Source organism: Pelodiscus sinensis, chromosome 9, assembly GCF_049634645.1.
Source record: "Pelodiscus sinensis isolate JC-2024 chromosome 9, ASM4963464v1, whole genome shotgun sequence".
Taxonomy (NCBI): domain Eukaryota; kingdom Metazoa; phylum Chordata; order Testudines; family Trionychidae; genus Pelodiscus; species Pelodiscus sinensis.
This window is the reverse complement of record NC_134719.1, coordinates 29336419-29350157: the sequence shown is the minus strand read 5'-3', so window position 1 is coordinate 29350157 and position 13739 is coordinate 29336419. Positions and strand designations below refer to the sequence as shown.

Below are 13739 nucleotides of genomic sequence, written 5' to 3'. Positions count from 1 at the left end.
AATAGGGTAAAATTAACAAGCCTTTGTCAGATATACAATTTTTCATATAGTAAGAAGAATTTTTGAAATTCAACACAAGTATGATATTGTCATGGTTAGATTTTTATTACTGTATTTAAATAAAGGGATTGCATAATATTAATGTTGTCAAATATACTCATTTACGTCATGGAAACTATGCTGCTGCTCGTCTCTCTCAATAAAGTCTCACTTCCTTACTGAAGTCCATTGTGCAATGTTGGACATTTTACTCTCCGTAGTTAACTGCTTGTTGATAAAATTAAGAAGTACAGGTTGGACCTCTCTGGTCTGGCACCCTTGGGACCTGACTGGTCCCGAAAGAGGGAATTTGCTGGACCAGAGGAGTTCCCTGGCTATTGGCTCCCTAGATCATCTTCCCTCCCCACTGCTGGCCCCAGCTGCCTCCCTTCCTCTGCTGGGCTGCCATTCTGCTGTTTCTCCGGCAGCCTGGACTGCCTGACCCTGGCTACTATCGGGGCTGCTAAGTCTCTGGCTCCGGCCCTGCTACCATGGTTGCTGCGACTGCCATGTCCCAGCCCTGCTACTGGGGCTGCTGCAGCCCTTGCTGTGCTACCGAGGCTCTAGTGACAGTCCCAGCCCCTGCCCCACCAGGCTCTGGGCCACTGGGGCTGGGAGCCAGGTCTGCCTGGTCCAGGAACACCTGTGGCTGGATGAGGGAGTCCTAGTTTTGGGAAGTCCAACCTGTAGCATATTGTCATGGAATTATTAAGAGGCCTTTTCAATTTATGTCCATTTAGAGTTTAATCTGGATATCAAATAGACAGGTTAGAATTAATGTCCTAGACTCCTCTGTTTTACTGTTCTACTAGGGTGAATGATCACAGTATTTTACAGAACAGAAAATCTCGGAACCATATTTGACTATAAATAATGACTGAAAATTAAAATACCAATCAAAATGTGATCTCCAGCATTTATTAAAATCTTTTAAAGTTCATAAATGACAACAAAGTTACTGTAGAATTTATCGCATACAGCTAGCATACAACAGCATGTCCTCAGTCTAAATGAAATACAAAAGATTTTAACATTTTATACAAAGAGTTTTTCTTTAATTTATTAACGTGATGATATATTTTTATTACATAAAATTTGCTACAGCAAAGTATCTTATACTTTTCTTGTACATATGTAAATATGGGTGAACAAAGGCTGCAATCAGCATCAGCCTCCTAATGACATTGTGCAAAAATGCTTGACAACCTAAAGACATACTTAATGTTGGATGGTATAGCTCATATGGTTTGTAAAATGTCTACAAAGGCTTTTCTTAAAGGAGTGTCATACAGATTAAAAAGATGCAATGTCAATGGTTCCTCTGCACTGACATTCAAACAAATACAGTAGCTATGTATCAAGATAGATCAGCTTTAATAAAAATGAATCATCCTTGTATGCATGTAAATTGATCATAAAATATGAGCCTAGTTTATTTTAAACTGTTTAGATGTGCTGTTTTAGACAGGTCACCGAGTTATCCAGAATCAAGTGTACAAATAAAAATAGCATGGATACGTTTAAAAGCAAAAAATAATGTGCTGAGCCACTGATTATTAATCAACACTGAAATAAATGTGTAAAAGTGCCAAAAGCTAGTACATGGTAGCAGTATCTTAAGTCAGTTGGTGAGAGTATACAAGCCCAAATTCTTATATCTGTGATCATACATTCTGTTTCATTGAAAGGGAGCAGGCTAGAAATTAAGACACAACAAAACTTAAAAAAAAAGATGGCAAGTTTTAGCTATGTCTCTTAACACATTAATGAAGCACTAATTAAAAATCAAACGATCTAGAAGTACTCCATCCTCAATTTACTAATATAGTATACCAGAATAAAAGCTTGGCAATAACCTCTTTTCTTTTTTAACAGCTAACAAAAACAAACAAAACAAAAAACCATGTTTATCTAGCAATGCATCCATATTACTTGGCATTTGCTAAACCCACTTGTTTCTTCATAGCTAATGACAGGGAACTTTTTTATTTTGTATTTTAAACCAAAGCCTTTTTTTAAGTTAAAAAGGGTATATTTAATGAGATACTAGATACTTCAGGAAACACAACATTGACTTTTTTTAGTTAATCATAATCTCTTACAATACTGACCAAAACTTCTTTTAAGAGTTTGGGTTTACGTTGTTAAAAAACCCATTCAGCACTTATCAACCTGGATATTTACTTGGTTAAATATGGCCCTGACTTGGTGGAACTGTTACTGCTCAATGAGATTGTGTGCTTTCCATGGCAGTCTGGTTATAGCATATTTACCTACTGCCCTGGTGAGGAATACAAAGGAAGGAGGCAGTGAAGAGAATTGTAGGTATGTAGAAAACCAAGGCACAGGGTCTAGCTATTGTCCCCTATTTAAGCTGTCCAATTTATGCTAATTTTGGTCAGTCGCCAGGAAGTAATGTTTTTAAGTTAATTTAGCATAGACTTATGTGACGATAAATACTACCTTCAAAAATGCTAAAAACGTTGGCTAGATTTAGTCTGAGCTACCAAATATATATATAATAATAATAATAATAATAATCATCAACTGCGGTCTCAGATCAAAGACAGACGAGAAGTATTGGCTGGCACAGACTAGAAGCAACACTTATCTTTCACTTCAGTCTAAATCACAGTAGCCGCAACACCTTCCATTTCACTCGCACAAATACATTATTCAAAATAAAATGGAGCATTCTTGGGTAAAAAACTACTTCATTTTAAAAGGGGGAAATGAACATTACACAGAAACAAATGAAACAATAGAAACCAAAGATAAGTAGGAAAGTGGTCTAGAATTCTGTGACACAGCAAAACAGTGCTTGCTTAATTGTGCCTAGTTATAAGGGTTGGTGCAAATTGCACACATGGAAGATGGCAATAAAGACCTTAGTCAGCTTTGTGGAATGAAGTAACTAGGTAACTGTTTTGACATATGACTGTCTCAGCTTCACCTCATCAGTTAATAGAGTGCAAAGATCCCAGTGAGTCCTGATGTCATCTTGTCCTTTTGCACATACTAAAAATCAGCAAATTCTTTTGCACATTTCTCTGTTAGAGACACACGAATATCTTCTTCTTCATAGTCATCGAAGTTGCTGGTATCTCCAGGTCCTCTGCACTTTGGTATAAATGGAGCTTCTACCTGTATTTGAGAGCAAAATCATATATAATGTAAGTTTAAAAGAGCAAACAAGTAAAAATGTACTGTTTAGCTTTACGGATATGGTAATAAGCTTAAAAAAAAATCTCAATACTCCATCAGCATCCCTTTCTCACATGCAAGAGAGAAAACTTAACCAGAATAACTTTATCTAGTATAATTCATTATGACATTTACTTAGGGCTTTGTAAAAATGAATGTATCAAGAAGTATCTAGATGCATGCACAAAAATTTGAAAACATTATCACTTATTAACAAATGTCAAATAAAATAAACTTTCATCCAGAGAAAGATTACCACCCTTATCATAGTCACTATCTCAGACAAAAGCCTGAGCAAATACAACTGTTTCTTATGATGCACGTGGTCAAATGTCCCAAATTCCAACAGGGGAAATGATTCCCTGTTGACAATAGCCTTTCTGGAGATGACAAAGGTAGAAATAATGTGGTGAGGTCTAGATGCAAGAGAAACTATCACAATGGTTAAAAGATGGAAAAATGGAATCTTGGACAGTAGAAATACCTAGGAATCCTGGGGCAATCTGGGATCCAAACTTCCCCGATTAAAAAATTCCATCCCAAAAGGCTAGGCAATACCCAACAACAGGGACGGACATCATATCCACTGAAACTCCTGGGCACTTTTCTTGCTTACTACCACCTTGCTTGCACTGAACATTAACTAATTTGCTTTCATTTCATGTCTCTATCTCAGCCAGGTACAAAGAAAGGAGAGAGCTAGCACTGAGTATAATGGAAGGAGATGTTGTGAATCATCAGTATTATGCACTGGATCACGATCCAAATCTTTCCCTTATCTTTCCTAGCTTCACATACATGTTGCTCAAATATAACTTTCAGAATCTCTCATGACAATTATTCCATATTACTCTGAGATCTCCCTAAGAAGAAAAGTCTTTTTAAATAAAAGCAAGAGCCCATTCAACCAGGCCTAGGCCTGGGGCAAGATCAATGACATGAAGGGCTACGGAAATATTTAAAAAAAAATCCAGGGAACTCTTTCCCTATACTTATTTGTATGAGGAGAACCATGATGTCATCTCCATGACAACCACAGAGGTTTAGTATCAGCACGTCTCAAAAGGTTGACACCTGGACGTAAATCCAGTAAATCCAACCAATTATCCAACCTGTTACAGGTTATTTCTATTCTTTCCAAAGATATTATTCACAGCATTCAATGCAAATGAGCTCAAAGACTCTACTATATTTTCCCTATAGTTAATTTTAAGAGTAAAACTGAAATGAGCAGATTCACTCTAGACTAAATTCAATAATCCTCTCCTTTTTGCAGATTCTCCACGAGACACATTATTGTCTTTTGCGAACAAAGAGTATTAAAAATGGATACTAGAATGATGGATCTTTGTGGTTTAGAAAATACGAGTTATGAGGGAGGTTTGAAAGAATTGAGCATAATCAGTTCAACTGGGCATGATAAAAGTCTTCAACTAGGTAAAGATTCTAAGAAAGAGGACAGTGATCAATTTTCTCTCAATCCACTGAGGATATGCCAAAAAATCATCTTAATTTGTGACCAGGGAGATTCACATTGGTAAAAAACTTCTAACTATAATTAAGCAATAGGAGACTTCAACTAACCCAAAATCTGTTGAGAAAATAATATAGCAGGGTAATGATTATCCAACAAGTGCTTGGAATGTACCGGAAACAATTTTTTAAATTTTTTTTCAGAAGGTGGAGAAAACTATTAAGGGACAGACTGTTCTCAATTTAATTTTGACAGATAGAGTGGGACTGGTTAAGAATATGAAAGTGGAAGGCAGCTTGAGTGAAAGTGACCATGAAATGATAAGAGTCCATGATTCTAAGGAATGGTAGGAGGAAAAACAGCACAGTAAAGATAATGTATTCCAAGAACGCAGATCTTACCAAACTCAGGGAGTTGATAGGTAAAGTCAAATGAGCAGAAAGACGAAGGGGAAAAAACAGTTCAAGAGAGCAGGAAGTTTTTCAAAGAGACATTATTAAGGACATGAGCAAATTATCCCATTGCATAGGAAAGAGAGGAAGTATGGTAGGACACTATCTTGTCTTAACCAGGGGATCTTCAATGATCTGAAACTATCTATACATATATAAGAGAGTCCTACAAAAAATGGAAAGTAGGTCAAATTACAAAGGTTGATTATAAGCAAATAATACAATTATGTAGGGATAATATTAGAAAGTAGAAGGCATAAAATGAGATTAAACTAGCTAGAGACATAAAGGCTAACAAGAAAATATTGTACAGATACATCAGATGCAAGAAGATGACTAAGAACGGTGTGGGACCAATACTAAATGCGGGGAGACACAACAACAACAGAAAATGTGGAAACGACAGAAGTATTAAATGTTTTTTTATTTGTTAAAACTTTCACCAAAACGTTTAATGAATGCCAGTGAAAATGAGGGAAGATCAGAGTCTAAAACAGGGAAAAAAGTTAAAAATTACTTAGACAAAAGTGATACATCTTCAAGTCACAAGAACCTTATGATATATGTCTTAGAATCCTGACAGGGGAGATATCTGAGCCATTAGCAATTATCTTTGGAAAATCATGGATGATGGAAGAGATTCTTAAGGGCTAGGAAAGGGCAAATAAAGTGTGAATCTATAAAAAAAGGGAAATAAGGACAACCCAGGTAATTACAGACCCAGTCATCTTAACTTCAGGACCTAAAAAGATAAATGGAGTAAATAAATAATCAATCAATTTGCAAACATCTAGAATATAATAAGGTGATAAGTAACAGTTAGGATGGATTTATAAAGAACCAACCTAACAGTTCTCTTTGATAGGCAACAAGCCTTGTAAATAGGGAGAACAATCAGTAGATGCGGCATATCTTAACTTTAGTAAGGCTTTTAATACAGTCTTGCATGTCTCCTAAACAAACTAGAGAAAATAAAACCTAGATGGTGCTAATATAAAGTGGGTGCATAACTGGTTGGAAAACCATTCCCAGAGAGGAATTATCAGTGGTTCATAGTCAAGCTGCAAGGGCATATTGAGTGGGGTCCTGCAGGGGTCAATTCTGGGTCCAGTTCTGGTCAATATATTATTTACATAATGGCAAGAGCATATACTTATAAAGTTTGAAGACAATACTAAGCTGGGAGGGGTTGCAAGTGCTTTCAAAGATGGGATTAAAATTCAAAATGATTTGGATAACCTGGAGAAATGGTCTGAAGTAAATACAATGACATTCAATACGGATAAATGCAAAGTACTAGACTTAGACGGAACAATCAGTTGCACGCATACAAAATGGGAAAATGACTACCTCACCAGAAGTACTAGAAAATAAAGGCATCTGGGAGTCATCTGGGAGTCATAATGGATCACAAGTTAAATATGAGCCAACAGTGTAATACTGTTGCACAATAAAAACAAAAAAGCATACATCATTCTGGGATATATTAGCAGCAATGGTGAAGGCAGGAGTAGGAAGAGCAATGAATTTGTGCACTAGGGAATATCTTATCATGGCAGTGTGAGAAACAAAATTTCAAAGGGAGCTGCAACCACGTTCACTAGCCCGAAGGACTGTCAGACTGTGTCTACACTGGCGTGATCTTGCGCAAAAGCGGCTGCTCTTGCACAACAAAACTTGCTGCCTGTGTACACTGGCCCCATGTTCTTGCGCAAGCAAACTGATGTTCTAATGTATAAAATCAGGGCTTCTTGCGCAAGAACTCCGACGCTCCAACTCAGGAATAAGCCCTCTTGCGCAAGAGCTCTTCCAGAAGAGGCCAGTGTAGATAGGCAACATGAATTTCTTGCGAAAGAAAGCCCTATGATTAAAATGGCCATCAGAGCTTTCTTGCGCAAGAGAGCATCTACACTGGCATGGATGGTCTTGCGCAAAAGCACATCTCTTGCGCAAAAGCACATGCCAGTGTAGACGCTCTCTCCTGGAAGAGTTTTTGCAGAAGAACTCTTCCGCAAAAGTTTTTGCGTGAGAACACGCCAGCGTAGACATAGCCTCACTGCAATGTGATGACTTTTAAGATAGAGGAGAAGAATAAATCATACAGTTTAATAAAACAGGAATGCTGCATAGTGACCATTACTGTGGATTCTTTGTTGACATCAAGGGATCCCAATATATCACAATGACCAAAAAGGTAAAGCTTAAGTGGATTGTGTAATCATAGAACCCCAAAATACCTTAATTCTGGTATCACCATTTACCTATAGTAAAATCCTTACAGTTAATGGAAAAGTGTAACATTTTTGTGAATTTTATTCTATTTTATATGATTTTGTATGGTGATGTTTTCATCTAAAAATTTTACATGTTAGAGACACAATATGTCCGTGCAATGTATAAGTGGACAAACAGTGTTTCTGCCAATTTCTTCTTGCTTTTAAAGCAGGCTGTGGTTAATTATATTAGTAGACGCAAAATGAATGGAACCTCTGAGGATCGCAACAAATATGTCTGCGGCGATTTAGGTCAGTGAATCTGACAGACTGCCAAATATTTAAAGAAATTGTGATCAGAAAACATCAACTATTATTTAACATTGGATCCTAATGTTATGATCTGCATAGAGCAAAGGGTGCCATGTTATTGCACTGACTTGGAACAGCATGGGAAGAAGACAGTGAGTGCATTCTATACTGGGAAGGGTGGAAATTAATTTATGTTTACATCTAGTACAGCATAGGAAAGCTCCAATATTCTGCGCCACACCTGTGCTGGGAGGGAAAGAAATAGCAGCTATGCAAAAACGGCTTTTTTTCCCACTCTACCACCACCTTTGATGTAGATATATGCATGTCTGGACCACAGTACTAGTCTCTAATATTTGTAAAGCTAGAAACCCCTAAGAAGAACAAGCCTCATTGCACTTGGCCTTACACGAACGTACAGTGAGAGAACATCTGATCTCAAGGCAAGAAGGAAAAAGTGAGTGCACAAAAGCTTATGTATATACTTAACCTACGCAGCCATATGTTCCTATTACCATACTCTTCTCTTTCCTCCCAAATTATTCTCTGACAACAAGCAGACTATTAGGTTATATAGAACTGGGATATTAAGCTATTTGAAATAACCAAACCTGACATGTTTACGTGCCCATGCAACATAGGGTTATTTTTCTCCAATATCATTCTCAGATCTCTACTTAAGGGAATCTTTGCAGGTGGGCTCACATGAGAACAGGGATATGTAATGGAAATACAGAAGATCCTCATGATTCATGGAATCACTATTCACGGTCTCCTGTCCTGGCCTGGGAGAAGCGGTGAGTTCCCTGAAGCTCCTGACAGTTGTGGTGAGTTGGGGAGCTGCAGCCCCCAGTATTCGCGATAGATGCAGCAATGAATGGCAACGGTTTCCTGTACTGCTCAGCCTTAACTAAAGCCATGTTACCAGGCATTGTTTTAATAAATACCTGTGTGTGCATAAAAAGAAAGAGGATCAACTCTTATCTGAAATATTAAATAACTGTATTATGGACAAGTGTAACACAAAAGTACTAGTCATACCATTTTAGTTGCTAAGAAACTTTGTTTTCATTATGCAGAATATGGATATGACTGGTTAACCAGTTAACTGCTAAGCCTCACCCCATTAAGGTTTAACCAGTTAACCAATTCAATGGGATTTTACATCCCTAATGCAGAATAGGTCCAATTTTGGCAAGTGCCTCTATTGTAAAAAAGCACTGGTGAGGACAGTTACTGTGAAAAAATGGTGTTAAACACAATAGTCGATCTCTAGATTTCAATAACAATAATATTGTACTGTACTATTATTGTTTTTGTCTAATAGCAGTATTTATTTCCAATAATTAATAATTTCAAAGCCATTCTTAATTAAATTTTCCAAATGGTAATATAAAGTAATAATAGTTGTGCCACTAATTTATTTTTGGATATTTCTTACTTCTGTGAGGGTAAGACTAACATATATTTTAATATTTTATGTACTACTGTAAGAAAAAATTCAAAAACACACCCCAGCAGAACCCCCATTACTTATGAACTATGTTCTAAATAAGCATTTAAAAACAGACAAGAGTATTACAATTCTGTAATGCTAACTCTTTTCTTAAAATGTCTCCACTTAACACAAAGAATGCAAGATGTGTTAATAGTACCCTGTCTTCACATTAGTGATTACAATAACTACTGTTCTGTCATTTGTGTAACCAAACAACCAGTTTCTTTTTATAAGCTATTGTTAGATTTTAGGTTTGGCCTTTAAATGATTTTAAAAAAATTATTATTATAGCAGAACATTCACACCTCATAACATTTGCGTAAGATACTAATATTCACTCAAGTGTGTCACTTGACGTAAAAACTCATTTATGATAAATGTCTCAACTTGAATAAATTATTTCCCCTCTCAAAATTTTGAGAAAACCAATGAAATTTTAAAATGTTATCATGTCCTTAAAACTAAACACACACACACACACACACACACACACACACACACACACACACACACACACACACACACACACACACGTTTAATCTCAGAAACCATCAGTGAACTGGCTAATTTCCAAGTTCTTAGTAATGCTACAAAAGTGGCGCTACCACACAGAGGACTGCAGACTCTCGGAGCTGCTGGGACTCAGGTCCTGCAGTAAGTCTCACCCCACTTCACTCCCAGCATCAGGAATTGACCCTTCCCTTTCAGCCAGCCTTCTTAGCTGCTGCACCTATGATAAGAATTTTGTTACGGTCTCATTCTGATACAATTCCAGCAATGGGAGCAATAGTGGGAGCCCTAGCATAGGTTTGTTGCCAGCATTTTCTGGCCTGTCCAGAAACTGAACTGATCTAGAAAAATTATAATAAAAATGCTGACATCCAACCAGGGCTGATTTCCGATTAGTCGCAGTAGGACATGTCTAGGGGCACCTAAAAGTTAAAAGTGGGTTAAAAGTTTCATTTTTTTATGGAAAACATGAAGGTCAGCTGCAGTCTGTGCCTAGGAGTAACGTAGTATTTAAATCCAGCTATGCATCCAACCACTAGGAAGGCTCCCACCATTGATACCACTAATGGAGCTGCACTAGTGCTAGAAAAACAGCTGAAGATTTAAAAAGAAAAAATTCTATGTATATAAGATTAACGAGATCCACCTCTGCCTGCTGCTGAGTTCTGTCCTCTGCCTCAGAGGAAGGCAGCAGAAGAAAGGTCCATAACAGCAAAGACTGGAGAGAAATCCCTGGATGAAGTCCAAAGTACTATATCTCCATGCTGAGAAACAGGCTGGTTTCTGAGAACAAGTAGGCAAAGAACAGATTTCTTGTGGGAGGGACAATTTCAGCAGCTATTATACAGTAAAGATTAAATAGAAAGTTATGGAGGCAAGAAGCAGCTCATTTTGAAGATGGTCAAGAAAGAAATTAGAGTAGAGCATGAACTGCATTACAGCAGCAGGGAAGTCCACAAGAAGTCCAGGATAAGTATACCTATTCTTGCTAATTTAATGCATTCTTCAGGATCCTAAGGAATATCACACTTTTCTCAGAGTATCTGAATTTGGCGTGTCAAATTTGCTAACTTTTCTATTCATAATATAATTTGAAATACCCAGCTCTGATTTTGCTGCTTGAAATCAGAAATACATAACATTTTAATTATTTAGATGAGAAAGAGTCTTACCTTTCTTTGATAAATAGCAATCCAATCTGTAGTAGCAAACCACTTGTGGTTTTTTATGTCATTTACACCATTCTTTAGATTTCCATATCGTTTGGTCAAGTCTACCTGAAGTAAATTTCTTAGTAGATCCTTCAAGTCTGAACTGAAGTGTGATGGGAACCGTACCTAAAAAACACACACATAAATTAACAGAATATAGATTAAATTTGATTTTTTCTTCCCTTTTATGAAGTAAAGAGAACAATGCTCATGAAATTAAAACTGTGGCATCATTCTACACTTCCAATTAAATTATACACCTCAGTCGTAGTACACGGAGACACATGGAGTTAAGGTTGTTTATCCATTTTGATTTCAAGGGGTATTTTTCAATGGTACATACTTTGTCAAAATTGAAATTCTTGAGCTGAAATTTCTAGGTCTTGTCTGTCTTTGGATTATTTATTTATGTGGAATTTTTACCATACAGTGGTGGTTTTGTAAAAAGCTAATTTCGTTTTTACTAACTGATGTTCCTCCAACACGTACAAGTCCTCTTTCATCCAATAATTTTTAAAACCAAATTTAAAGCTAGCCTCAGTTTTTTACCTCCAATTTTTGAGACTATAACTGATGTTTCCAGTAAAGAGGAGATACTCACCTGACTTAGACATGAAAGTTTGTATGTACCCACTTATTCTGGTCAAATCAGATAAATAAAAAGTTGAAAAATGATGCTGAAAAGTAGGACAGCAATTTTAATTCTGATCTGGAAAAGCATAATTATAGAAAAGAGGACCAAATATATAAGATCTATGAAAATTAACAGGGAAACAATTTTTTAAAAAAACCTCCTACAAAATAAAAACAAAAACCATGAGATAATGATGAAACGACTAAAACTCACATTGCCACAGATGGAGCTATAAACTCCTTAGTATAACAAAAAGTTTATCTATAACAGGTTTAAAACTTACAGGATTTTATTCCCCCTTACAAAACTACTACGCAGCTTGGCCATGTTGACACACCTGTGCCACTAGAATTGCACAGAGTGGTCCCTGTTTTTGCCGATAACATACTTTCATCCTTAATGACTGGCATTTGGATTGCAGGCAGGAAAGTGCTCCTGTCAACTATGCGCTGTTCACACTGGAATTTGATGAGGCAAAACTTGTCTTTTGGGGTTATGGGGAACAGGGTGTCGCAGAAGAGTTGGCACCTCTTAACAAAAAGTTTTGTCTTTTAATTGTCAGTGTAGACCGCCTGAGAAAGGGTAAGCTAAATGTATACAACTGTAGCTGAGGCCTGGACTGGCAAGAGTCATCAACACCTGAATGGAGGCCTCATTTCTTGGAAGATAGAATTCAAGAGGTAAAAAGATCATCAGACTGAAAACGGAATATTTGTGCTAAACAAGATAAGTAAATCGATCAGTAGGTTAAAAGACAGAATGTCTGAGCCAGCAAGATAAGAGGAAGAACACCCTGGAAACCATTTACTATGGACAGGAGACCAATGGACAAAATATATTAAGGACGTAGAGATGAGGTAAAAAGTAGGTCAAGTGTGGATAGTACAAGAACAGCTGGAGGGGTTCGTACAAAGTAACCAATCCAACCCAAAAAACCAAACAAGTGATGCAATGTACAGAAAGTGCAGTATAATGTGTAAGTTTACAAATGAAGTTGTTTTCTGTGTAACTTTGAATGCATGGTATGCCCTGTATCAGCTCCCTAAACTTCAGTCTGATCAATTTAGCATAGCTTTGCTGAATACAGGTTTCATTATATAGTTTCACAAGGCCTTATATATCCAAGAAGCACTATCAGAAAATCTAATGCAGAATCTGAAACTGAAAAGAATTCTCTCTTGCCATGTTCACACTTTCAGAATTTTCTAGTTGGCCCGTGTAGGGTTGCCAGGTGTCCGGTTTTCACCCAGACAGTCTGGTATTTGCAGGCTCCGTCCAGTTAAAAAAAAATGTCTGGGGTATTTCCTGTTTCCCTTAGACGGAAGCCCGGCGGGGACAATTTTCCTCTGCCGCGTCTGGCGGGGGAAGGGGAGTGCGGCAGAGGCGTAGTGAAGGGGGGAGCGAAGGGGCACTTGCTGGGTGCCACGCTGGGGGTGCACCAGGCTGGGGTGGGAGAGGAGCGCACGCTGCTCTGGTCCATGTGGCCCTTTGAGCAGAGTCCTGGGAGCTGGCCACATGATGCCTCCCTCTCTCTACAATGTGAGCTGAGGCAGGAGCAGCCACTTTAAAAGTCAGATTGTTCCGCCGTGCCTGGCTCTGCCAGGGGGATTTGATTAGGGCAGGACACTCCCAGCACTGGGGATGCCTGGCTTGGGAGAGGATGAGTGCACTGGGATGGGGGGGCTTTAGGGGGCCTGGCTCAGAGGGAGGGGTGGGTGCATTGGAGGTTAGTGTGTGGTCCCAAACTGGAGGGAGTAGTGCAATTTTTGCTTAACAACTTTGGTCTTCCCATCCCCCCCTTTTTTTTGCTTAATAACTTTGGTCTCCCCCCTTTCCCCCCCCCACAGAATTTTTTCCCTTTTGGGGGGGGGGGGGCGGTTGGAGGTATTTTTTGTTAAACCATCTGGCAACCCTAGGACCATGGTATGTCTGTAGCTATGAAATGTCCTTAAATAACTAACTTGAGAGTTAAATGCAAAATGCAGAACTATTTATTCTGTGAAGAGATGTGGAAAAATCATCAGATCTGATAGCCTGGTATGCTCTTTTGATGTGTGTGTCTAGGCATGCATATGGCTTTCATTAGTGAAGCATCTGAGTGGTTTCTAATGATTAATTTCAGAGAGGTAGTTGTGTTAGTCTGTTTCAGCAAAAACAAGAAGGCACTGTAAAGACCAACACTCCTCACTGTT

The 13739-nt window shown here is 38.0% G+C and overlaps 1 protein-coding gene across 4 annotated transcripts in view; it reads right to left on the bottom strand.

The window, feature by feature from the left end:
* Positions 1-941: 941 nt before the first annotated feature.
* Positions 942-13739, bottom strand: part of PRKACB (protein kinase cAMP-activated catalytic subunit beta) — a 128527-nt gene continuing 115729 nt past the window's right edge. For all 4 annotated transcript variants that reach the window (XM_075936350.1, XM_006120295.4, XM_006120294.4 and 1 more), the window contains 2 exons: positions 10875-11039; positions 942-3183 (listed from right to left, as the gene is read on the bottom strand). In XM_075936350.1, coding sequence (XP_075792465.1) covers positions 3058-3183; positions 10875-11039 — 291 coding nt within the window. In that variant the 3' untranslated portion in view covers positions 942-3057. The remainder of the gene's footprint in view (positions 3184-10874; positions 11040-13739) is intronic.